This window comes from Epinephelus moara, chromosome 20, assembly GCF_006386435.1.
Source record: "Epinephelus moara isolate mb chromosome 20, YSFRI_EMoa_1.0, whole genome shotgun sequence".
NCBI classification, from domain to species: Eukaryota; Metazoa; Chordata; class Actinopteri; order Perciformes; family Serranidae; genus Epinephelus; species Epinephelus moara.
Window position 1 is genome coordinate 12,434,559 of NC_065525.1, and position 27,748 is coordinate 12,462,306.

At 41.6% G+C, this 27,748-nt stretch overlaps 1 protein-coding gene across 1 annotated transcript; it reads right to left on the reverse strand.

Annotated features, from left to right (window-relative positions):
* Window positions 1-27,748, reverse strand: slc38a8a (solute carrier family 38 member 8a). The gene is made up of 10 exons (XM_050074057.1): window positions 27,419-27,748; window positions 19,845-20,043; window positions 19,188-19,344; window positions 18,271-18,375; window positions 11,929-11,986; window positions 6,224-6,338; window positions 3,421-3,568; window positions 3,034-3,236; window positions 2,908-2,959; window positions 1-989 (listed from the first exon to the last, which is right to left on the reverse strand). The coding sequence occupies exons 1-10, from the start codon at window positions 27,620-27,622 to the stop codon at window positions 887-889; spliced, it is 1,344 nt and encodes a 447-aa protein (XP_049930014.1). The 5' UTR covers window positions 27,623-27,748; the 3' UTR covers window positions 1-886.

A 27,748-nucleotide genomic window follows, 5' to 3' on the forward strand; every position in this document is an offset into this window, starting at 1 on the left:
CACAACATGAGCTACTTATCAAATGTCAGACTGCATTTCTTTTTTTTAAACATACAAAAAAGATATAAGATATGACTTATTTACACACTCACATCCAAATATACAGAAACATCAAAATATCCTCCCTCCCCATCCCGTGTGGCACCATCAAGTAACCTCTGTGAGCGCAGTCTAATATGGCTCTACAGTGGATACCAACAGGTCTTAGAAATATCCCCTATCAAGCCTTTATCATATATTCTAGTCGCAACATGCAGATGGTGTAAATGATTGACACTTTACGCTTTACTGTTTGGCACACATGATAGAAGCTTTCAAGTTTTGAATTCATATTGTAACAATGTTCCAGCTGTTTACTACTAATTGTTTATAATACCCAGCATTTAAGTCAAATATAGTGCTCACTAAAAATGAAAAACGTGACAGATATGTTTATAGCACCCTGCCCACTATCAGTTTAAAGCTCTTCATCTTACCCACAGACTGTGTGTGAATGTTATCTGAATGCAGGCAGGTCTAATGCTGGTAGGCACAGATATCCACTAATAAATGCAACAGTAGATCATCTGCACTACAACAAACTGCAGAAAAACCTGAGGATTTTAATCTGATCTTCCCAGCACGAGGCAGACAGAGCTCTGGATCAGGGTGCAACTAAGTGGAAGTGACATACCTTGACACTGAACGAGGAAGGGTTTTTACTGGGTTTAGTCCATTGTATCAAAGGCCATATGTTGCAGAGTGATTTTTCAGGGGTCATGTCCACTGTTAAAGTTCATGGTGGCCATTATTCACCATGGGCTCTTTAGAGAAGAGGAGAGGGGTTAAGATCTAGTCACCACTGTCCCTATAAAAAGGCGTGGATCAGTGAGAGACGGGGAAACAGTCAAATCTTTCCAACGATCTGCATGACAGCGATGGTAGTGCTCTGGCCGAAGATGAAAGCGCCGCAGATGAGGGTCACAATTCCCCACACTGTGAGGACGACTCTGGATTGGAGAAGGTACAGGAGAGTAAGAAAAATGTAATGTAATTTAAGCAAATGCTGCAAACACTGCACAGATCAGTCTGTAAAAAATGCATCATCTCTTTGGTCTATCCCAGGGGTTTTCAAAGTCAGACACTGTGGGCTTCCTCTCAGACAAAATTAAAACAACACCCCCATCAGTTATGGAGTCAGTCAGTTAGCTGTGGACAACAACTCGAGCTCTGTTTGTTTTTTTCCAGTATTTGTTTACATTTTGGCAAACTGGCACCATTAAAAGTATGCCAAGTTCGCTATTAGCAGTTCCTGTTTGCAATGTGCCAGTGGATCTAGAGACAACTATATAACCAACTTCCTGTTGTCTATTGGAACACTGGCATGCATCCTTGCCTTTCATCTCATGCAGCATCTTCCAGGTCCCCCCTTCGGCTCTCCTGCACCCTCTGGGGGGGCCCCGCAGTGTGAAAACCTCTAGTCTATCCAATGTAAACTTAACCTACTCAGAGAAACTCAGCGTAGCTACTGTAGCTGTTCTGTTCTGAGTTAAATCTTTAATTACAGCACCCTTAATTAATTCTTTAAAATGCTTCAAGGTATGCCTTCACATTGTACAACGGCAAGAGTCTTAATAGCTGTGCTGAATGGCCACACTCTAAGCCAGCATGAAAAGGCTGAAGGATAACAACACACACACACTTCTGGCAATTTCTCCTTAAAGGCATTCACAGTGTTGCACTTGTTCATGTGCACAACAATGCCAGAAGTGATTATGTAAAGGATGAAAAGAAATGTAAGCAGAGCTTGAGAGAGAAGTTTGAACCCTGCAAACTCTCTCACTTCTGCATACCGGTGTAATCACTGTGATGTGCGTCTGTCCGCTCACCTTTTACTGACCCCTGAACTGTGCAAAGATGAGTAATTTTTCCAGCATCTCAGATTGCATATAGATGTGATTTATCCTGATACATATCCCCCTGGTATCATTATGTGTCCCCAGTGTCCACATTGAGATCAGATTGCTTTGTCCAGCTAAAACAACTAAACACAGTCCAAACAAGCCCCGTCCACGTTTGTTAACAATTATAATACAAATATAAAAAGTGTTTACATTTTTTTTTTTTCGTTGCTGCTTGGTGGAAATGGGGCTTATGGGTTTTGGGTGCATTTACACCATTACTTTCAGGTAGTCAAGCTCTATCCAATTGCATCCGATCACCCAAAATGCAATTTAATACAAGGGGTCAAGAGGATCTAAGGCAACTCGCACTAAAACAAGATGAATTGTGTTAACCCCTAACAGGAGGCCCTACAGGCTCCATGGTTCACTACATTCCTACAATACAAAAGAGCCAAAAGCGAACAGTACACACTATTTACAGATGACTTACTCATTTGTGGAGTCTCAGCGGTAGAGGAAATGAACATTGAATTGAACAGAGGGTAGTGCTACAGGTCATGGGCTCATTACAGGCAGCCCAGAAAGTAGAAGGTTCACACTCATGAAAGCATGAATGAAGAAATGTCAGGTTGATCTGCACATTACATTTTCTTTTAAGTGTGTACAAGTACACTGCAGCTCATTTTAGTATTTATGTATACATGTGATAGACAGTGATGTCAATACATAGATATGAATGTGTCAAAGTATCTGGATGAACAAAACTGACAGGAAAACATCACCATCCTCACACCTATTACCACCAGCACAGAAACTATTGCACTGTGAGTTTAAAGCCAATTAAAAGTTTCTGTTAGAACAGAACTGTATATTTTCAAGGTTCTTTTTTAAAGTGAATATACTGATTAACACCCACTCTGGCTGATTTTACTGCATTAATTCCTTGTCTCCTTAATATTTCTTTGGATTATGACTCAGACATATATTTACAATGCATTAACATTTAAATGAAGTTTGTTCTCACCTGGTTTTACAGGATACGGGCTCAGACTGCATGGCAAACACCAAACAGAGTCCTGTTCAAACACATCACAGGGTTAAAGGGTTGTAACACATTTGAGAGAATATGAATCTGTAATCAGAGTGTTACCTGGGAAGATGAAGATGAAAAAGGCGCTGATCCCTCCTATAACACTGATGACTTTGCTGATGTCTGGTACACACGTGGCGATGAGCAGTGTCACCATTATCCACAGGACTGTCAGCACGTAGCGGCTGCGGCTTTCAAACTCTGCCGTCACCATGCCGTCCCGCCTCCGCCGCCAGCTCAGCAGGGGGTCCTGGATCACTGATCTGATGTGCAGCAAACAGATGTGTATTTGATCAGTCAGTGTGACTCATGTGAAAAACTTTATTCAAACTTTGTCTCAACATTTCCAATGACTTTGGATGATTTAAGTAAAACAGTGGGAAAGATTAAAACTTTTTTTATAAGATTCTACTGAGATGATAAATTCACTGAGGCCGTGTCCCTGACCTGCCCAGCAGCAGGATGATAGGATAGATGGTGATGATGGAGACGCCAAACAGCAGCCTGGCAATGAGTATTAGAATGTCATCGCCGGTGTACGACATCAGAATGTCCGCCTTCACGTCCTTTCCAAATGTCAGGTACCCATAAACCCCTGCAACGGAGTGAGAAGGAGGCTAAATACCAACATCAGTATGCCAACATTGTCACAATGACAACGTTAACTCACTGATATTTCTCAAATTTAGTGTTCAAAGGAATACTTCACCTGCAAAATGACCATCTGTACATCAATTACTCACCACGTGTTGTCTTGAATTTGTAAAGAAAAACTTGCTTTTCTCACGTCGCTACTGTGAAAGGAGAATCCAAAAAGATTCTTAATGAATTGAAATTAATGGGAAACGCTGCATTTAACAACAGCAACACTTTATCAAAGCAGTTTATAAACTCTCAAACAATTTGTGCAGTATAACACAAATCCCATTTATCAAGTCGTATGCTCAGTACTTCCCAAACACAGGCATTTTTGCTATAACATTACAATTTAAAACATGTGCTCAGGCATGCTCAGGAGCACTACTACAATGTGGAAGTGTTCTATTGTAACATTTTGGTGAAAATGCATGTGTTCGGAATGCACTGAGCATACAACTTGATAAATGACTTGTATTATACAGGATGAGCTGTGTGAGAGTTTGTAAACAGATGTTTTGATACAGTTTTGCTGTTATTAAACGTAGTCCTCAATGACCTCATTTCAAGGAGAATGTTTGCCTTTTTTGGATTCTTCGTTCACTGTGGAGGCACGCAAGAAAAAAAAGTTTTCCTCATGAATTCAAGGTTACATGTGGTGAGTAAATGATATACAAAGGATCCTTTTGAGGGTGAAGTATTCCTTTAACATGTTCACCATCCTAATTTAGCATGTTAGCGTGCTGGCACTTTCTAATTAGCTCTTGAGACAAAGTGCAGCCGAGGCTAACTGAATGATTTTAATTTTGCATAGGGATGCACGATATTAGATGTTTTGCCGATATACGATAAGCTGATATGGAACAACTCATTTGACGGATAAACGATATATCGACTTTTTTCCCCAACCTCATTTTAATGACCATCAAGTCTCTTCTGTAGTGGAATCAACATCATTTTACGTATGCATACTCTTATCGTGATGGCCCACCAGCAGAAGGAGACATGAAATACAATGCTGTTTAATGTATGTAATATTAATTTGGTGTGCAAATTAAGAAAAAGCATGCTGGCCAATTCTAAAGCTGATATTGGCCGATACCGATATTATCATGCATCCCTAATTTTGCAGGTACAGTGGAAACCTTCTTGATCTGTCCAGGTCAAATGGATTACTACAAGTAGATTATTATTATGTAAAAAAAATATTTTCCTGTATCTCTCATGTGGATTACAATCTAATTGACATTTGTATATTTATTATATGAATATAAAACATTGAAGGTCATTCTGGGACTGGGCATTATTAATCGACTTAACGAGGGCCTCTTCAACCACAGGTGCTTTCCCTGTGTGCATTAATTTTATGTCTCTGTTACTAGCAGCTGCTGTTTCTCGTTTCACTACACAAGGTAGCCTGAGGAACTCCAGGTTTCACTGCTGCATCTCATTGACTTGTTTTGGCAGTTTGTCATAAGCCCAGAGGAAACTAGCTTTTCATTGAGAGATGTATGCTCTGATGAAGGTCTAATAGACCTAAAGCTCCAGAATAAAGTGAACACTGCATAGATGTAAGTGTGCGGAAATCCTTTCTACCAATGCGCACACAGCAGCACCAGCCACAGGTAGCCAGGTGGAAGCAGACAGGTTACTGTGAGGCAAACTTTTCATCAATGTTAAGTGGTTTCCGCTGTGTTTGATCATACACCAAAGTATTGGAAAAAGTGAAATTCTGATCTGATGATGGCAGCGGAGGAAAAGTCAGAGGAACACCAAAGTTATTACAAGTCATCCTGAGGGGGCCATGAAAGCTACAGTTCGCAACTTTTTAAAAAAAAAAAACTTTTGTTATATTTGCTGAAACTGTCACTATATTCACACAGTAGTAAATGAGACGGGAAAATGTGCCCGTGCGTCGGGCCGTGCTTCATTCTGGTTTGACTGTTTACAGCGAATTCCTTTAATGCCATCAGGAGCACTATGAGGAAGCACAGACTGTCTCATATATTACTGTGTGGATGTTGTGACAGTTTCAGCAAATATGACAAAAAGTTTTGTACAAAAGTTACCAACTATGGCTTTAATGTATGTAAGACATTTCATGACCATCCATTCGATAGTTGTCGACATATTTCACTCACAACCACAAATGTCAACTTTATTGTGGTGCTGGAGGAAAAATAAGGGGATGACCCAAGTCACTGCAATTCACCTTCCAGAGACATTGAATATTTTTAGATTAAAAAAAATTCACTACAATCCATCCAATAGATATTGAGATATTTTAGTACGGACTGAAACAGTGGACTGACCCACAGTGCCGTTCTTAAAGCAGCTAAAATCCTTGCTCATGAGGACATAACTGCTTTCAAGCATCATTTTACAACCTAGAAGCTGCGTCCCCAAAGTATGCTCCTCACTTCACCTTGATGAGACCCACATAACTGGAAAGGAAAAGTGGTCCAGTCATACCCTTGGAACAGACTTCTCTGTATCAACACCACACATTTTATTCCCTGCTGACTTTTCTTCTGGTGCTGATGACCCCAAAGAAATCAAGTGTGTTGTTATCATGGAAAAGTAGGTAGAGAGGGGAGGTAGAAGCTTGTCTGACCTGTGAGGGAGTAGATGATGAGACAGAAGATCATGGAGACCACAGAGATGAAGACCCAATGAGAGAGCCGCTGGTTCTCCATGCTGCTATAGATGGCGATGGACGCCTCGTGGCACTGGAACAAACACACAAGCAAGGTGATTAAAGCTGATATCGACGGTTGTGTTAAACTAGAATAAACTCCAGAGTGAGACTAAATACAGATCCACTGACAGATAAGACAGGAACTAGCTGCTGGTTAAACAGATCGTGTGCCTCTCCAGCAGCCAACCTTGGATTTTCCTCATCTGTTTGGAGCTCACAGTGCAGGGTGAGGCTCCAAAGGTCTTATTATCTCCAATCTCTCTGCTGCTGTGATGAACTGAGATGAGATAGGGAATTAAATGAAGGCTATGGGCTCTGCCGGCACATTGAGGTGAGTTAAACCATCACAGAGGTCAGGATACAGACTCTTGTCCCCACTTGATCCCAGCTGCCGTCGCCCGCTTTTAAATCTCACTTCCCCTTTCCTGCCTTCTCCACCTCCACTCCTCTCAGGATCTCATCAGCTCTCTTTTCAACCCTTTGCAGTGTAATCACTCATCCTGAGGGAGCACGTCTGTGTGTGTGTGTGTGTGTTTGTGTGAGAGGACATGCATCAGTCCGTTCGTACTTTCCTCTACTTTTATTATATCCTCTCAGCATCCCTCAGTGGTTACCTTGGCAACTTGGGAAGTTATACATCACTCTGTCTTGCTTTAGATTGACAGAACGATCTTTTTCCTGTACTCTACCCTGCTATTAAATATGAAAAGCTAAGTCTGCAGAGATCCCGCGGAGCACAGCGGCCCCAGGCTGCGCCAGCCGGATGACCTTTACAACTCTTTAACACACTCTCATGAGAAGGTCCACATCCTAAAGATCATTGAGGAAAGTATCACTTCAATGTCTGCCATTGTTGCAACATAAAAATATTCTGAAGCACTCATTTCCTCTGACTTTAATCTCATACAATAGAAGTGAATGGAATTTTAATTGTGGTTCTCACAGCACTGAAATATTACATTAAAAAAACAACTAGAATTACCACCTCACGACCTCTAGCTTACCTAGTAGAGTGAGTGAGGTCCTCTGCAACAGCCTGGGTTCAATTCCAACCCACGGCCCTTTGCTGCATGACATCCCCCTTTCTATCTCATGTTTCCTATCTCTCTGAGCTGTCCTATCAATACAGGCAACATTTCCAAAAAATAATCCTAAAAAAAAAGATGAATTCTTGAATTATGGCCAAAAATGTGTTCTGTGAGATCTAGTGCTGGGTATCGTTTAAAAAATTACCAGATACCAGTACCAACACCACTAGGCTACCCTTAAAAGTAATACCGATACCAACAGAGTACTTCATTTAACACCTTGTTTTCTACTTCATTCAATACCTACCGTGTGAACGGAAGCATTCAGTTGTGTAAAATACCACCACCACTCATTTGGTGGTTTCTCGGCACAATAAAACTGCCAACCTCCTCAAATACACCACACCACAGACTGTAATGGTGGCAGCTGCCGCGGTACTGGGCCTAACACACATCTCATTAAATCAATCAAAACCATTCAAAGAGTCGTTTTTTCTAGACATAGGTGCAGAAAAGGATCGAATGCAAAAATCATTTGACTGGAGACGATTCAATACAACTTGGCACTGGGTTAGTACCAATGCCCAGCCCTAATGAGGCCTTTTTTTGGACAACTAAATCTCATCAATTCATCCTTGAGTCCAAGTGGATGTTTGTGCCAAATCTGAGGAAATTTCCTACAAGCATTGTTGAGATATCCTGTTCATGAGAATGGGACAACCAGATGGACGGACAGTAGGGCCGTAACGGTACATGTATTTGTGTCAAACCGTTCGATATGCGACTTTCGGTTCGGCACGACCCTGTACCGAATTATTGGGCGCAGGATATTATTTTATTTTATTTTGTTTTATTTTAATTCCGTTTTTGCGAGCCGAAGCATTTAAAATATCTAGTTCCCCGACGGACATAATTGAGTGACGGACCGAGTCCGACCGTAAATCTCCGCTTTCACTTTGTGCAGCGCATTCTCGCATTTTGACAACATGGCAAGTGAGCCTGACGAACCTGAAGACCCACCCGCAAACCTTAAGTCCTCCGTTTGGGAACACTTTGGTTTCAGGGTAAAATACGAAGATGGAAATAAACAAGTGGACAAGACAAAAGCAGTGTGCCGACACTGCAGAACAGCGGTCGGGTATGTACTTGGAAACACGTCTAACATGCTAACGCATCTAAAGCGACACCACCCGAGTTTGAACGTTAACCGGCACGACTAGAAAAAGCAATCTGGTGCAAACTACGATATCGTCGTCGTTTAAAAAGAAAGAGCGTTTCCCTGACCATCGCGCTAAAGAAATAACCAACGCCATTGGAGTTGAGTAAAATTGTTTAAGCTGCACTTTAGATATAAGCATGTTTTGTTTACTGCACTTTAACAAAGTGGGAAAGCTAAGTAAGTTCCTAGTAAAACTGAATCTGAGCAGGCTTTAAAGCTGACCAGCTGCACTATACTTTTTATTTTAATTGAGTAAAACTGTTAAAGCAGAAATGTATATTTATATTTTTCATTCAAAAAATGTGTTAAAAAAACAGCAGGATTTTATTTTTCACTTTTATATTTCTATTTTCATTCAAACAATGTGAAAAAGCAGGATTTTATATATATTTGTTTCATTCAAAAATTGTGTAAAAAGAGTTAACTGCTGTGGTGGTATGTTTTAATAAGGTTACCAATAAGTAAAAGATATTTAATAGTTGTCTATTTTTTTCATCAATGTACCGAAAAAAAACGAACCGTGACTTGTGTACCGAGGTACGTACTGAACAGAGATTTTTGTGTACCGTTACACCCCTAACAGACAGACAACCAGAAAACAGCTGTAACCAGCATGGAGGCATGCAAATGAATCGCAGTGTGGCTTTCCAGTATCTGATTCCCTGTTACTGTGGAATAATCTAAGGACTTCCCTCTCAACATGTCTCACATGGGCCATTTCTTCTGTAGAAAGTAGTCCCAACAGATACTGCTCACATTGAGGTCAACATTATTGGTTTCCAACCTGGGGATCTCCCCCCCGTTAGAGGTTTCCAAAGCTTCATGAGGGGTCATGGGGCCTTGTTGATTTTGATTTCTTTTTGAATAAACAGTAAATCCCAATATTTCATTTATTTATGTGAAAAAGTTAATTAGATTGTTATTTTTTAAGTTTAGATTTTGTTTTACCCTTAAAAAGCTGAATAAGAATAAGGTAAGGATAAGGCCTGAACACAAGCTTAAGTCACAGAGTCTTCACTCTCTGCTTAACAGCTTCATCCTGCATTAGAAAAGTGCACAGTAAAAACAACCAAAGAGCTAATACAACAATGGCCAAGCGTCAGGGAAAAGAAAACACTGATTTTTTTTTTTAAAAAAAAGTCTATTAAAAACTAGAATTACTGTATCACAGTTGTATGCCTCCACCAACCTGTCAACTTACACTTACAGTTTACATCTATGTTAAAACACGGATGCGTCACACACATCTTTCCCCGGCACCACAGAGGATCTATACAATCAGCACCAGTGGTGTGCACGGGGGGGCAGGCGGTCGCCCCCCCTCGTGGCCCAATTGTTGAAAAACGCTTGCTAAAGTGCCCTCTTGGGAGCCAAAACACAGGCTAAAGTGCCCTCCTGGGAGCCAAAACGCACGCTTAAGTGCCCTCCTGGGCGCCAAAACGCGCGCTAAAGTGCCCTCCTGGGAGCCAAAACGTGCGCTAAAGTGCCCTCTTGGGAGCCAAAACGCTCGCTAAAGTGCCCTTCTGGGAGCCAAAACACGGACTAAAGTGCTCCCTTGGGAGCCAAAACGCGTGCTAAAGTGCCCTCTTGGGAGCCAAAACGCTCACTAAAGTGCCCTCCTGGGAGCCAAAACACGGGCTAAAGTGCCCTCTTGGGAGCCAAAACGCTTGCTAACGTGCCCTCCTGGGAGCCAAAACACGGGCTAAAGTGCCCCCTTGGGAGCCAAAACGCGCACTAAAGTGCCCTCTTGGGAGCCAAAACACGGACTAAAGTGCCCTCCTGGGAGCCAAAACACGAGCTAAAGTGCCCTCCTGGGAGCCAAAACACGGGCTAAAGTGCCCCCTTGGGAGCCAAAATGCACACTAAAGTGCCCTCCTGGGAGCCAAAACGTGCGCTAAAGTGCCCTCTTGGGAGCCAAAACGTTCGCTAAAGTGCCCTCCTGTGAGCCAAAACACATGCTAAAGTGCCCTCCTGGGAGCCAAAACACGCGCTTAAGTGCCCTTTTTTTTTTCTTTTCGCCCTTGCCCTTCAAAAAGTCTGTGCACGCCACTGATCAGCACGGTTTCAAGATGGGCACCTAAGATTTATGTCACCAGTTCAGTATCTGACCAAATGTCTCCTCTTCTGTTCCTGAGATATGATGTTGAATAATTGCCAGAAGTGTTTTTGCAGTGTTTTTTATTCTAGAGTCAGACGGGGTGTTTGTGCCAAATTTGAGGAACTTCCCTTTAAGTGTTCTTGAGTCCAAATGGACATTTGTCCCAAATCTAAATAAATTCCCCCCAGGCATTCCTAAGCTATCACATTCACAAGAACAGGACAGAGCACCAGAAAACAAAATGCCTCCGGCCACGACTATTGCTAGCACGACAACATAAAAACATAATATAGACAGCGAGTCGTATAAAAAGTTGCTAAAAATATCCGGAAAACTCATTTCTGATGCAATACTGACTTTCTGCAGTTGTTGGGTTCATTATTAAGAGTAACTGTTGAGTTTATCAGTTGTTCTGTACGGTTATTATTTATGCACTGAATATGAAATATCCATAAAATATGTCGGGGTTGTCAGTTTACTTGGTTATAAAAAAGGGATCCCTGAAGGAAAAAGGTTGGGAACCACTGGTCTAGATCATCCTGAGTGAAGGAAAAGACTCCTTCTTACTGACAGATGAGAAGATTGATACCACTCTCATGTCTGTTGTATGAACTAGTCTGTAACTTACAGTGTTCTATTTGCATACAAGTTAGCTCTCACAGACTCCTCGACAATACTGCACCCACCAATACTCGCAGTGTTCGCTTGCTAAACCTATTGACTGCACTTAGTCACATTTGCCTTTTACTGACACACCAACTTTTACACCTCCCCCCAAGAGTAAAAACTTTTATTACATTTCAAGATTTTTTTTTTTCTTTGCATTTTCACTCAGGTTTTTTTTTATGCACATAAAAACAGGTGAATATAAACACACCAGTTGTTCTGATCAGCACAAATTAAATTCCATTTACTTCTGGTTTTCTGAGGTGTAGGCAAAAATCTCAGACAGACCTGGACAAACACATTAAAAGCCAAGCTATCTGCCAGGCTAGATACTATGATTGAAAAAATGCACGGGAACCATCCCTTTAAGGTCATATGGTTGTGGAGCTTTCATTACTTGCTGGGTAATCAGTTTTTAATGTAGTCACATGCATGTATTTGCAATTTTGCAGCCATCACTGAAAGCATGAATACATGCATACATAAACCCTTCCACACACAGCTGTACACTCAGTGGCCTCCAGCCTTACCACAGCATGATGTTCCAAACACATGTTAACAAAGTCTCAAAGGATCTTACATGAACACATTTCTAATTTGTTGCACTCACTTGGAAACCAAAGCAGATGGTCGGGATGACGCTGAACGTGGACGCCCAGGAGCTGATCCTGCACACAGACAGGAGGAGACACCACAGTCATTTTTCTGGAGTTCACAAATGCCACGACAAGAAGAAGAAATACGCTATTATTAGGGCACCATTCATAATGCCGTGGCATTTAGAGACACTTCAGCATAGAGTTCATCTGTCAATCACAGGGGCGCGGCTGACAAGAGCAGCCGAGGTAAGTGCCTTAACAGTGACATGGGAGTTCAAGGAGAGGAGCGAGCAGGACGGTTTCATCTACTTTGTCTGTTCTGGTGGCCTGGATTCAAAACTGATTTATGGATGAGACACATAACAGTCATATTTCCTTGAAGCAACCTCATTATATTGACTTGCTTTGGTGATTAAGTCTATTTATGGCATAGAAAACATCAAGTACAAAACTTTACTTTTTTTATAACACAGATAAAAACTTCCTGTTTAGCATTTCCGTCTGATTTTTTTTCCCTTCATTTCCACCCAAACAACTGAGGTTTGTAGAGTATACACCTTGCTTCCAGCATGCAGACAACAGTAAATACAGACTGCTGAGCATACATTTAAACAGACACAGACTCTGTTGTCATTAGTAGACACTAAAGCAAATTTAGTAGAATAGTTTGACATTTTGTGGAATGTAGTTATCAGCTTCCTTGCTGAGAATTAAAAACAGCATCAACACCACCCTCATATCTGTTTGTTCAATACAGAGCTACAGCCAGCAGACAGTCAGTTCAGCTTTGCATAACGACTGATGACAGGATGAAGCAGTTAGCTTGGCTTCAGGGGGGTAAATTGCTAGTGTGACCATGATAGGATATCATGTTGATTCTTTGGTAAATGGTAAATGGAGTGCACTTGTATAGCACTTCAGACAACTCAAAGCCCTTTTACACTACAGGTCACATTCACCCATTCACACACACACATTCACACACTGGTGGCTGAGGCTACCATACAAGGTGCCACCTGCTACTCAGTAACTAATCACTCACACACCAACGGCACAGGAATCACAGCTGTAGCAAAACCATTGGGAGCAATTTGGGGTTCAGCATCTTGCCCAAGGATACTTCGACAATATTCTCCCCTAGTGCTATATCTACAGCCACACCACATAGACCAGATTACAGAAGGACATTTAGACTGTCCAATCAGAGAAATTTAATCCATATCCCTTGTAAGAAGATAATGTCCAGTCCTACTGAAACTTATCTGAAACTTGCTGTGCTTAATGTCAGATCCTTGTCTAACAAATCATTTTTAATTAATAATTTGATCTCTTCGTATAATCTTGATTTTATGTTTTTAACTGAAACATGGCTTGACAAAAACACAGGTAATGCTGTCCTAACGGAATCAGCTCCACCCAACTACAAATTTGAATCTGAAACACGAGAAAACAAAAAAGGTGGAGGTGTCTGTGCAATATTTAGAGATCATATGGTTATGCACAGGTTGTCATTTGGGGTGTTTTCATCATTTGAGTATGTATCCTTTAAAATGGAGCTAAAACAATCTCCGTCCATACTCTATGTAGTTATATACAAGCCTCCCCAGCACCGTCAAAGTTTTATTGATGATTTTACCAGGATGCTTTCAATTGTATGCACAGACTTTGATGGTTTGGTCATTACAGGTGATTTTAATGTACATGTGGATAATGTCTGTGACAGAAATGCTAAAGAGCTCAGTGCTGTCCTTGAAACCTTTGGCCTGACTCAGCATGTGTGTGAGCCCACCCACAGCAGAGCGCAGCACACTCTGGACCTGCTCATTACAAAGGGGGTTAATATTTCAAACGTCAATGTGGTTGATGTTGCTCTGTCTGATCATTTCTGTGTCTTCTTTGACCTGTCTGTTTCTCCCAAACCACCGGCTGGTCCTGCAGTTGTTCGGAGGAGACACATAAATAACAGCACAGGTGCTCTGTTCATGGAAATGATAAACTTTGAAAATGCCTCATGTTCTAATGTTGATGATTTGTTGAACTCTGTTACTTCGAGTGTTTTGAATGTTCTGGACACCATTGCCCCTGTGAAGGTTAAAATGGTTAAAAATAAGCAGAAGGCGCCATGGAGGAATGACGACTCGGTCAGGGCACAGAAAAGGGAGTGCCGGAGGGCCGAGCGGAAATGGCGCAAGTCAAAGCTTCATGTTCATTATGAAATTTATAAAGAAAAGTTGTACGTGTTCAACCAGATCTTACGTAGAACAAGGGAGAGGTACTTTTCTGAAATTATTGGAAACTGCAGTAACAACTCGCGTGTCTTATTTGCAACAGTGAACAGATTAACAAACCCTCCAGCTCAACTGCCGTTGGAACTGATCTCCACATCTAAGTGTAATGAGTTTGCAGTATTCTTTTGCGACAAGGTTCAGACCATTAAAAATGCCATCAATTCCACAACACCAATAACAACCCTGCAGCCACCTAGACACTTAGAGCTGACTCATTTTGCACCTGTAACTGACAAAACTGTCCAAGAGATCATCACCAGTCTGAGTTCATCTACATGCTGCCTCGATGTGTTACCCACTAGATTTCTAAAGTCTGTGCTGAGCAGTTTGTTACCACCACTCGCTCACATAGTTAACATGTCACTACAATCTGGAACATTCCCAAAGGCCTTGAAAACTGCGGTCATAAAGCCTCTCCTAAAGAAGAGCAGTCTTGATGCCACAGTACTGAACAACTACCGGCCCATTTCAAATCTGCCGTTTTTAGGCAAAGTCCTTGAGAAAGTTGTTTACCAACAGCTTACTGACTTTCTCCTAATGAACAACTCCTTTGATGTTTTCCAGTCAGGTTTTAGACCCCATCACAGCACTGAGACCGCTCTTATTAAGGTGACAAATGACATCCGCCTGAACACTGATGCAGGCAAAGTCTCAGTTTTAGTCCTGCTAGATCTGAGTGCTGCTTTTGACACTGTCGATCATGAGATCCTTTCACAGAGACTAGAGGACTGGGTGGGCATCTCTGGCACTGCCCTAAATTGGTTGAAGTCCTATCTAGAAGACAGGAAGTACTTTGTTGAAATTGGTAACTGTGTCTCAGACCACATGGCCTTGACCTGTGGGGTGCCCCAAGGGTCAATCCTGGGACCCCTTCTGTTCAATCTCTACATGCTGCCTTTAGGCCAGTTAATACAAAGTAATAATGTGTCCTACCACAATTATGCAGACGACACTCAGATCTATGTCTCACTGACAGCAGGTGAATATGGACCAGTGGATTCACTCTGTCACTGCATCCAACAGGTCAGTGTGTGGATGCAAAACAACTTTCTCCAGCTAAATTCAGACAAGACTGAAGTCATCGTATTTGGTCCACAGAAACAAAGAGAAAGTGTCAGCAGTCACCTCCAGTCTCTCTCTCTAAAACCTACAAATCAGGTTAGAAATCTCGGGGTAATAATGGACTCAGACTTGAACTTTAACAGCCACATCAAATCAATAACATCAGCAGCTTTTTACCATCTAAAAAACATTGCCAAAATCAAAGGTATAGTGTCTAAACCTGACTTGGAGAGACTTATCCATGCATTTGTCTCTAGTAGGTTAGACTACTGTAACGGCCTGCTCACTGGCCTCTCCAAACGGGCCGTAAGACAGCTGCAGTACATCCAGAATGCTGCTGCTCGGGTCCTGACCAGAACCAGGAAGTACGAGCACATTAGTCCTGTGCTCAGGTCTCTACACTGGCTTCCTGTGGCTCAGAGAATAGACTTTAAAGCAGCTCTGCTTGTGTACAAGTCTCTCCACGGCCTAGCACCAAAGTACATCTCTGACATGTTAGTGCCATATGAACCATCTCGGACTCTGAGGACCTCAGGGACCGGCCTCCTGCTGGTGCCCAGAGTCAGGACTAAACATGGGGAATCAGGATTCCAGTTTTATGCAGCTAAAATCTGGAACAGTCTTTCTGAAGATGTGAGACAGGCCTCTACTCTGACAATGTTCAAATCTAGGCTCAAAACAGCTCTATTTCACTGTGCATATGACTGAAAGGATCTTATCTGCACTCTTCTCTTTTAAAGTTCATTTTATAATAATTATTTATGTTTTTATTTTGTATTGTGATTTTAATGCATTTTCTTGTTCTGTAAAGCACTTTGAATTACTTTGTGTACGAATTGTGCTCTACAAATAAACTTGCCTTGCCTTGGGCTGGAGAAACCAGGGATCGAACGGCCAATCTCCCTATTAGTGGACGACCTGCTCTACCTCTGAGCCACAGCCGTGTCTCTTTATTCTACAATACCCTTTGGCCAACGATACAATATTTGCTGATATTACAAAGTCTACCATGATATAATTTTTATTTAATTCAATCCAGGATGGTATCAGTAAATATTAGAGATCCACCGATTTATTGGACGCGACTCTGTATCAACAGATATGTGCCTTGTTGACTGCCATCGGCCTATCAGCAAAGAAGATGACATTCACCGTTGGTAGTTGCTGATGTTTTCCTGTTATGTCGCATCAATTTTACGCAGGCCAAAAAGCAAGGCTTCCAAATGAATGGCGTCTAGTCATCCCAAGGACAATAAAAAACATGCTTGGGACAAACAGAGATCCTACCCAGGACACCACTGGAATGAAAGGACGCAGTAAACTCACTGTCGACATATTAGGGAACGCACCCTATTGTTTCCATGATAATGCTTCATTGTGAACAAAATATCCATGCTGAAATCGGTCGGGGGAAGAGCTAATTACTGTTAGCTGTTAGCAGCTAGCAGATGAAACCAACCATAAACTGTATATAATGATGGATGTAGCTACAGTGATGGCACCTATTGGTTTGTGGACTGCTGTTTTGAATCCTCGAGTTCAGCATTTCTGCCGTCGCCGTCTTGGATTTTTGGAGCTAGATGTGACCATATTTAGACAAGAGGGTGGAGGTGTGGATCTGATTCATGGACTGTAGCTACGCCTCACAGACAGCCTGTCACTCACCCAACTTTTGGCCTTAATAAAATGTAAACCGGTGAGTTATTAAAAAATGTACCCACATGTACAGTTGTCATCAATGTTAAAATTAGCCATAGAGACCAAAACCATTCTTTGAACCAGGCTGTAAACATGTTTATTTCTGCTGTAAAGTCGGGCATTTGAACATGGGGGTCCACAGGGATTGACCCACTCTTGGACCCAGGCTTAGATGGCCATTTGATGAACTGTAGCTTTTGGCACAGCTTTTGGTTTCATTTTTCAGCCAGTTGCCACTTGCTGCTGACAGATGTTGCACTGAGTTACGTTATGATGTGTTCAAGCTCTCTTCAGTTAAAATGAGTATTGGGCAAAGGTAATTTCCAGTGTTCAAGATAATTTTGAATGTAATGTTGTAAAAAGTAGTTTTTGGTGAGGAGAAAAATTGTTGATGTTTTCACGGCATCATAAAATAGATATCAGAGAGGGAATTATGATGTATTATATATAGTAAAAAGGCTTTGAAAACAGCTATTTTAAAAAAAAAAAAAGGCTGCTTCATACATTTTTATGACTGAATTTGTGCTCAAAGATACTGTCATGACAGGCTGAATGACTTTAAAACAGTTTAGGTATTTCTATTTAACAAAGCTTTTTTTTGTTTCCCAGGCACAAAAGAGGGAATAGATAATAAAAACAAAATAAACAACAACCACAAAAAAACATCAGTTTCGGCTATCAGCCAAATAGTTATTTAAAACATCAGTATCGGCCCTTACAATCAGTGCATCCCTAGTAAATATCTTTACAGTCTTTTTCTTGACTGCTTGCCATTGTCTGCCTGGCGCTAGGCCACCAGCACTGTTTGAATGTTTAGGAAGGAGCTGCGGCTGGACAGAAATGGTGACACAGTAAAGTGTATCTAATAAATGTATATGTATCAATGTTTTCACTATGCATCAATGATATTGGATTCTTGAACACTGTATATCAATCTAGCGAGCCATTTTCCCCTGCTACCAACATTTGCGTTAATCTGGCCATAGTTTCAGATTTTACAGACACCAGGAGACCAGAATCAATATCTTTACCTAAATCTCTGCAAGACAGCACGAGCATAGCTGCCAAAACGCTAATGGTTTTTAAAATAACATACAGCTGTGTATGACTAAAAAACATGTGACTTATCTACAGCATTGATAATTCACTGTGCACACGTATTTTCTGCAACCAGACACATCTACTCTCCAGACTAATTTTGGGCTTCACCAGCCATTGTGACCAATGAAGCAAATAGATTGTTTGAAGCCCTGGATCATCTCATTTAGCCCCCCCCAAACCCCACATACACATAAACACACATACCCACTAGTGTAGAGAGGGGTGATGTGAACCAGAACAGAAGGCGTGGTGTGGTACTTGATGATGATGGCAATGGTCAGGTAGGTTGCAGCCAGAGTGCCCAGAACACTGTGAGAGGACAGAGACAAAGCACCTGGTTCAAACAATCGCAGAGACACTTAAATTACAATGAATGAATGGATTACTGGAAACTGACAGCAGGGGTCAGCACCATTGACAGGGTCGCGTCAGCCAGCCATCTATCCATAAACATGACCGTGACAAAGACTAGCATCCTCAGCATAAATAGAATACATGTTAAAAAAAACAAAAAAAAAAAAAACGACTAAGACATTGTGACAAAAACTAAAACCATGTTGTGTGCTTGTAAGAATATCTCAGATAAAATGAGTCAAGCCTGCTTTAGCTAGAATCACTGTACAGTAAGGTTTGGTCTGAAGTGTGCTTTGTTTAACCACAACCAGCAGTGATGTCACAGTGCACTAAGATACCTTCGGGTAAACTTCTACGTCGTTGAGCCACTGGAGCTCAACAGAATCGTGATTTTCAGGAGTGTTTAGCTGCTCATCAATAGCACTCTGCCTGTTCGGTTGTGAGATATGTTGTGTATAAACTGGACATTTTAGCATGTAGGTGGAACTGGAGAAAAGCACATAGAGCTAGAAGAAAAGCACATAGAGCTAGATTTATATATTCATGAAAAAATACATGAAATACATGCACATTAGGTTGAAATGTTTATTTTTATTGTGGATATCATTATATACTATATATTAACCACTGAAGGGATGATTGATGCGTGTTTTGTTCTACACCATTAAGGTGATTTTATCTAACTTGCCATCAGAACTACGATATTATGAAAAAAAAAAAAAAATAGACTCTACATTTGGCAAGCACTCCTACATGTGTCACCTGACCTGATGTATTTCAGAATGCTGATCTCTTTGGGGATGGACAGTGGCAGGATGAGGAGGACGCAGAGCAGCACTAGGCCGAAGCGCTGGTCTGTGTAGAAGTGATACGGCATCTCAGACTCCGGCAAACCAGTTACCAGCTCATACAAGGAGCCACACACTGACAGGAAACAAGAACACAGACATGACATGAAAGCACATCAGCACAAACATTATTCTGCCCTTTAGCTGAGAGGAGACAAAAGCCATGCGAGGTCACCAAAGATTTATCCTCTCTAACGTAAGAGGAGAGGAGTGATTAATATCGACCGGCTTTTAATTCAGAGAGAAACAGTTGAGCTGGTCCACCAGCACAAAACACAAAGAGATTCAAAGTCAAGTTCAAGGAGGCAACAGACTCCACTTAAAGATGTGCTCATGAACACATTATGTTTCCTTTTCCCAATGACCTGGGCTGCACTTCGGGAGATAAATCTGACACTTACACAGCAGAGCTACTCAATGGTTCATTGAAACCACAAGTCAATTCAGAGAGGAGATCTGCTCACACACTAACGGTTTATTTACAAAAAATGAATATTAATAATAAAGCTAAAAAAGATTTGACAAAAAAGCACAAATCTGCACTTATTGCTGAAGTCTGCACAATCTGCAACTCACACTTCTCCAGCTGGTCATCCACTATAACCAGGAAGGCCACAGAGATCATGAAGAGGTTGAAGACGAAGCAGACTTCACACAGCTGACCGATAGCTGGACCGCACACCTCCTTCACGACCGCCTGGTAAGTGCACTGGCCACTGATGGACGAGGAGTAGCCCAGGATGATCAGACCACTGATCAGGAACACAAGGGAGACCTGAGGGTGTGAAGGAAGGAAGAACGATGCAGCTCAGAGATACAGATGGTTCATCTTAAGGCAGGATATCATGTACCGCCATACTGTTGCCCAATATGGGTACTCAAGACCAAACGACCAAAGGCCTTAAAGCCACTTTATGTTGAACTTTAATATGAATGTAGCATCTTACAAATTACTGATCGCTTAGTTTTAGTTTGTTGAAAAATGATCCCAGTGAACCCTGGTGCAGTCCATGTGCTGCAGCCCATCTATCTCAGTTAGTAAATACCACCAGATAAGGCGTGGTATAAAGCCTTGAAGGGATAGTGTGAAAAAGCCATTATCTACTCACCCATATGCCGAGGGAGGCTCAGGTGAAGTTTCAGACTCCTCACAACACTTGCAGAGATCCCAGGGGGGAGTGGGTAGCAGCACAACTCTACATAATCCAGGCTTACGGTGCCCCAGATTCAAACGTCCAAAAACACATAATTGAAACCACAAAATATCTCCATACTGCTTGTCCGTAGTGATCCAAGTGTCCTGAAGCCCCGACATAAAAAGTTGTTTGGAAAAACGTCATTTGAACTCTGTTTTTAGCCTCATTGTAGCCTGTAGCTCTAACTGCTTCTCTGTACACTGCGCTCACGCGTGTGTGCTTGTGCAAGACATGGGCACCACCTTCATGTGTGTTCACGTGCTTTCGCTGGTCTCGCACGCAAGTGCGGAGCACAGAGAAGCAGTCAGAGCTACAGGCTACAGTGAGGCTAAAAACAGAGTTCAAATGACGTTTTTCCAAACAACTTTTTATGTCGGAGCTTCAGGACACTTGGATCACTACGGACAAGCAGTATGGAGATATTTTGTGGTTTCAATTATGTGTTTTTGGACGTTTGAATCTGGGGCACCGTAAGCCTGGATTATGTAGAGTTGTGCTGTTATAAGTGTTGTGAGGACTCTAAAACTTCACCAGAGCCTCCATCGGCATATGGGTGAGTAGATAATGGCTGGATTTTCATTTTTGGGTGCACTATCCCTTTAATACCAGTCAGTGGTTTTTTTTGTTTTTTGAGAATTGTGACCGTAATACACACTTAGATGGACATTTTGCAGTTGAAAAACTGGAGGCCACCACTGATGCGCAGGTTGACAAAGTCAAAAATAACATGCTGTTTGCCTACAAAGTTAGAAAAACAAAGTCTCATATTTTCTGGAATTTTTTCATTTCCATTCTATGGTCTTGATATCTTTTCTTATTGGTTATTTAATATTATGGCATTCAGTTTTGATTAATAATACAAATGCCACTAATACAGCTGCCAAATGATGAGTGGAGGAGTGTCATTTTGAGGCTGTAAAGCAGTGTGACAAGCCGATTTAATGAAAAGTGCTTTTGTGGATGAACCTGATGGTAGTGAAAAATGACACCAAGGAAAACTAATAAGGAAGACAAAAGCTATTTATTGAGTTTTTCTATGGGTTTGTCAAATGGAAATGCAAATTTCCGGAATATATCTTTTTCATGTCCCCCTGTGTCCTCACAAATGCTTGCTCTGAATGTTGGAGGCCTGGACAGACAAAGAGAAGGGACACAGAAGAACTGATAGGACTATCTTGACCACGTTATCCCATTTTAGCTCATGTTCTCTATAGCTGCCATGATATAACATGAAAATTGAAGAGGATGGTGATTTGTGACCATCCTAAACCTTCCAGTCAAAACCCTTTAAACTTTTATAAAAGAGGTGTGCCAAAGCAATTACTTTCACAGCCCAAGACGTTAGCCCCTCATCCCTGCTATGCATCAGGATTGATGTCCATGTCCTCTGGGTTAATATGCTGCTTAGAAGGAGAGAATCACTGAACTCTAATGAGAGGTGTGGAAGGTAAAGTAGTCACACAACCTAAGCAGTGGGAGAGGGAAAACACCAGAGAGAGGGTTATAGATCCTCGCTGAACAGCTATAAGGTCAAAGTCTGGAATTACATTACAACATGGACATACAATGACAGCAATTATGCAAATAAGATCGATAGAAGATCTGGGGGGAAAACATGTGGGAGTGACTTTGTAAGAGAGCAAGCTTGGACACAAACTAGAAAAGTCTATGATCCAGTTAAGCCCCAAAGTTACCGTCAAGTGTCCAGTCAGATATTTAGAACCATTGCAGTGTAATGGGGAGACCTGGCCTAATTGGGAAGAACAGAGACTTCAGATTCAAGTCTCTGACCTCATTTAGCACCAAACAGTATACACTGTCCAGGAATTTATTCTATACACTACAGGAGGAAAGCAACACCAGAGCTCTTCAATAGTGTGCAATGTGCTAAACATTGACTGGCTCGAGCAAAGAGCGCCCAGCACCAACTTTCTTTTTTTTAATTTTTTTTTATTAAAGATTATTTTCTTGAGCTTTTTGCCTTTAAAGGGATAGTGCACCCAAAAATTAAAATTCAGCCATTATCTACTCACCCATATGCCGACGGAGGCTCACGTGAAGTTTTAGAGTCCTCACAACACTTGCGGAGATCCAAGGGGAGAGGGGGTAGCAACACAACACTACCTAATGGAGGCTTACGGCGCCCCAGATTCGTCCAAAAACACATAATTGAAAACCACAGAGTACCTCCATACTGCTCGTCCGTAGTGATCCAAGTGTCCTGAAGCCCCGACATAAAAAGTTGTTTGGAAAAACATCATTTGAACTGTGTTTTTAGCGTCATTGTAGCCTGTAGCTCTAACTGCCTCTCTGTGCACCACGCTCACATGTGCGCACTTGCGCGAGACCGTGAGACATGGGCACCGCCTTCATGTGTGTTCATGTGCTTTCGCTGGTCTCGCGCACAAGCCCACACACATGAAAGTGGTGCACAGAGAGGCAGTTAGAGCTACAGGCTACAATGAGACTAAAACAGAGTTCAAATGACGTTTTTCCAAACAACTTTTTATGTCGGGGCTTCAGGACACTTGGATCACTACGGACGAGCAGTATGGAGATATTTTGTGGTTTCAATTATGTGTTTTTGGACGTTTAAATCTGGGGCGCCGTAAGCCTACATTAGGTGGAGTTGTGTTGCTACCCCCTTGGATCTCCACAAGGGATGTGAGGACTCTAAGAGGCTGTCCACACCAATGCGGGTATTTATAAAACCGTGACTCTTTGCTCACGGTTTGGCCTTTCATCCACACCTAACCGCAGTTTTGGGCCCCTGTAAGCGGAGTTATTTGTAACCAGAGTCCAGGGTGAACTTTTTGGAAAAGTCCGGTGTCAGCAGTCATGTGTGGACAGGATAACCGCAGTTATTTTGTCTCGTCTCCATTGTATGACGTCACAGTGTGCGACGTAAACAGAAAACAGCTGTGTTATTACCCGATCCAGTGTGTGCGAGAGACAATTTGAGGATGGACCTAAACAAAATACTGCTGCTATTTAGCAGCATATCAGCACTTTGTGGCTGTATCATACAACTAACTGTCAGTCCACAGAGATTCCACCCTGCCTCCATTCGCCATTGTTGATTTTTCGCTCTTGTTGTTTTTCCAGTAATGACGTTTTACTGCCTTCTGATTGGCTACAATAGCCTTACAGTTAGGAGTTATATCGCCACCTACTGCTGTGGCATGTGTATTACATTGCTTGATAGTGGAATTTGCGGTGTCATGTGGACGGAGGTATTTTTATTACACTGCTCGTATGGATGCAGATTTTTTAAAAACTGGAGGCCAAAAAAGTTTGGTTTTAAAAATACCTGTGCTCGTGTGGACTAGGCCTAAAACTTCACCTGAGCCTCCCTCGGCATGAGGGTGAGTAGATAATGGCTGAATTTTCATTTTTGGGTTCATTTCTGGGCCGCTGCTTCAGCAAGGACAGAGCCTTTGTACATGTGGCGCCTGCTCTATCCACTAAGCCACCGACGACCCAGCACCAACTTTTAATGCTGCCATTCATTAAATATATGAAAAGTACTAATCTTTAGGCACTGAGCAGTACAGGGCATTGTTCCCGATCAAGATGTTCAGGATTAATGGAGGGTTTAATAGCCAACATAATATGACCCTGTTTTCTCAATTATTCATTAGTATTTTTATCATTACTTAATATGAAGGTTATTATTTCAATTAATCATTCAATAAATAGTACACATTTAATTTTTCAAGTTTCCCCGAGCCGAAATGACACACAAACCTGCTCTTTTTCTCTGAACAATAGTTTCAAACTAAACTAACATTCAAATCACAACCAATTCACAAATCTTTTAGAATCTTATGGATTTTTTTTTCTAAATAAAAGCTTAAGCCTCCATTAATATTTCTGATAACACTGAGCTGAAAGACTTGTGTGAAAGAGGTTTCTTATTCATCTCACTGTATGTAAACCAAGATGCATAAGGCCTCTCTGAAGCTCTATAAAGCTTTTCGCCTAATTCAGCATGAACTGTTTTGGTTGTACAGCACATTTATTGTATGGTTTAGTCTACCGCTCTAATCAAGACAAATTTATGAGACCAAAAAAAAAAAAAAAGCTCTGATACATCTACAGTACACTACCTAATCTATCACTAAACAGCAAACAGACTGATGGCAACTAGTGTTTGTGGGGACCAAAACAGAGCTGAATTTGAGTGAATTTTGGACTCAGTTTTATCAGGTGGCCCAAAACTCAATGCTAAATTAATGCTCATGCTGCTACATGTAATTAGGCAACTGTTAGGTCATGAGCTAACCATGTTTATAATTTTATGAGCTCATGATATGTGGTGGCTGTGGATCAGTCAGCTTGTTTTGATATTTATCTGCCCCCTAGTGGCCAAAAATTAACACACACAGCTTTAAACTAAGTATTAGAGGAAAGCTTCACCCTGAAATATGATCATTGCTGTAACAATTACTCACTTTGTGTCATGTTAAATTTGTGGAAAAAAGGTTGGTTTTTCTTGCACGCCTCAATGGTAAATAAAGATCCCAAAAACTGAAAAAAATTCTTGAAGAATTAGAGTGAATGGGGGCCACGTTTAATAACAGCAAAACTATATCACAACATCAGTTTACAAACTCTCACACAGCTTGTGCAGTATAATCCAAGTGTCATTTATCCAGTTTCATGCTTAGTTCTTCCCATTCAGATGCATTTTCGAGAAAACCTTACTATTTAAAATACCTTTGCATACAAGTTTGGTCAAGCACGCAGTTGTGCATCCCACTGAACAGAGTTCAAACACACTCACTTGCCCAGGCGCACTAGTCATCCATGTGCGAGACTGTAGACGGAAATGTAACATAGTAACATTTAGCAAAAATGCTTGGGTTTATAATGCACTGATCATACGGCTGGATAAAGGAGACTTGGATTATACTGCAGGAGTTATGTCAGAGTTTGTAACTTGATGTTTTGATATAATTTTGCTGTTGTTAAACATGAATCCCTATGACTTCAATGCATCAAGACATTTCTCAGTTTTTGGAATCCGGAGGAATACGAGAAAAACATTTTCTTCACAAGTTCAAGCTAACATGGGGTGAAAAGTTTATAAATAACACTAAGCTAACCCAGGAGAAGATAATTCACCAATTTAATTTCACATTCAACTTTAGAACTGGAGGACATGTTGGGTTGCCACACATTCTGGTTTTCCCAGGATCGTTCTCCTTGTTGAGCGACTGTCCCAGGAAATGACCATTATTTGCTAGGACACAAACTGTCTCCTTTTTGGGGGAAAATGTACTCCTTATTTAGAATGTCAGAGTTCCAAATAAAACCTGGTACTGCTGCTACTCTCTTTCTTCCTCTTAGACATCCAATCTGTGTCTTTAAACTATAATATAGGCCTACTTTTTTTTCATTTGTAGCAGAAATACGAAAGTTTACCATATCACCTAGCAACTCCTGCAAAGGCTGTCATTGCTAAAGGCAGGCTATCCAGTCATTTTACATGATTTGGTGCAGTTGGTAGGATACTGTATTCCCCGCTGTACTGTGAGAGCTTCACACTTCATAACTGACACACTGGAGTGCAGAGATGATTTTATTTTGAAGGCCCCTGACCAGATGTCACAGTTAGGCTACTCTCCTGCCTCATGCTGCTATTAGGGGGATTAAGATGTCTCAGGTTAGTTTTGACAAATCACCACGTGCATCGAAAGCCTGGATCACTCTGAAACAAGTTGACAGAAAAGGTTGGTAGCTTTCTGTAAGTTTTTCAACTTTATGATCAGTGACCAATCATTTTTCAGCCAAGTGAGGTAATAGGAAGGACTCCAACAACTGTTAACATAGTATATTTGCAAATGTGGTTTAATGCCATGCATCATACATCAATGTCCCAATTATTCAAAAATCATGTGGCACCCCTAAGGACATGACATGGAAACCATATGGGTATCAAATCAAACAGCCTACAAGCAAGTAAAAAACTGATTTTCTACTTGACATTAAAACCGACGACATAAAAGACAGATTTTATACGTGAGAGTCTGCAGGACGACAAATCAAAGAAAGGAGCAGCAAAGAAGCGGATGCACCCAAGTGAATACTTTTCAAACATCAAATTAATGGAACCCCTCTGTTTCTACCGCTAGGTGATTTATCCATGAAGACAAAGTGGAAGTTAGAAAGGAGGACAGCCAGGCAGGCAGTGACACCGGGAGAATAAAGGAATGATTTATATTTTTCTATTACGCTCTTGTACAGCTGGTTTGATCTGGAGAGTTGTGCAAAAACAAGTAAAAGAGGAATGCTTAGTTTGCTTGAGCCTTCTCCGAGTTTTTTGATTCCTCTCAGAACGAACTCCAAAACTAGAGTGCACAGGTTCCCTTGCTGAACTTCCACCAGCCACATGTGAAATGTCCCTTAAACCAGGATTTGTGGGGAGTCTGGAAATATTTCACACATGGCTTGATCATAGTTGCAAGTCAAATTTCAGGGTGAAAGTGATGACCATAGAGTGAAAAGGTTATGTTAAGTCTCAAGTATTGGTTTTGGCAGAAGGGAAAATGAAGACTATGCTACATAGAAATGCCCAAAACAGTTTCAGAATCACAGTGGTGTGAGTGACAGACTGAAGAAAAGCCAGGCTGATAAGGATAAAGTGAATCTAAAAAAGGTGCTGAGGTCAAGTCAAACATGGCCTCTCCTGTCAGGTGGAACAGATCACAATCTCCTTAATTGATCTCAGTGGACCTCAGCACTCAGCAGATAAGATGCATCTCCCCTACAACAAACTTCCAATAAAATTAAATATAAAAAGTTGCTATTTTTGATAAATAACCTTTAAAACGCAGTGTGGCTGCATCAACTTTTCAGCAAAAAAACAAACAAAAAAACAGCAATGCATAGAAACCTCACATTCTACAGGTAGGAATATCTAATTTTAATGTTATATTTTAAAATGCCCACCAGCTCCACGGTGACTGCGCTGCGGACGCCCCCGGCTCTCTCGAAGGCCCAGGGGAAGTTGAGGAGCCCGGCACCCAGGGCGGATTTTAGCATGATGAAAATGGCCCCCATGGAGCCGAGCCGAGGCCCGGCGGTCACGTCCAGCGGGGGCTTAGCTGAGGCTGAAGTCAGCAGGCTGATGCTCTCTCTGGCTAACTCCTCCATGCTTCAACCGGCGGGGAGCTCGCGGCGGGACACTATGACGCACACGCGCGCTTACGAGCTACATTCATACACCCACACGAGCAGCCGGTCAGCTCTCAACCACTCCCCGGGCACCGTGCTGCACTC

What these genes read in the sequence shown, in the direction of transcription:
- slc38a8a (XM_050074057.1), bottom strand. Translation starts at nt 27,622, where the DNA reads ATGGAGGAGTTAGCCAGAGAGAGCATCAGCCTGCTGACTTCAGCCTCA. An exon ending in AGCATTCTGAAATACATCAG is followed by an intron (nt 18,376 to 19,187) that starts GTCAGGTGACAC and finishes GTCCTCTCACAG; the next exon opens with TGTTCTGGGCACTCTGGCTG. An exon ending in ATCATCCTGCTGCTGGGCAG is followed by an intron (nt 3,237 to 3,420) that starts GTCAGGGACACG and finishes GCTGCACATCAG; the next exon opens with ATCAGTGATCCAGGACCCCC.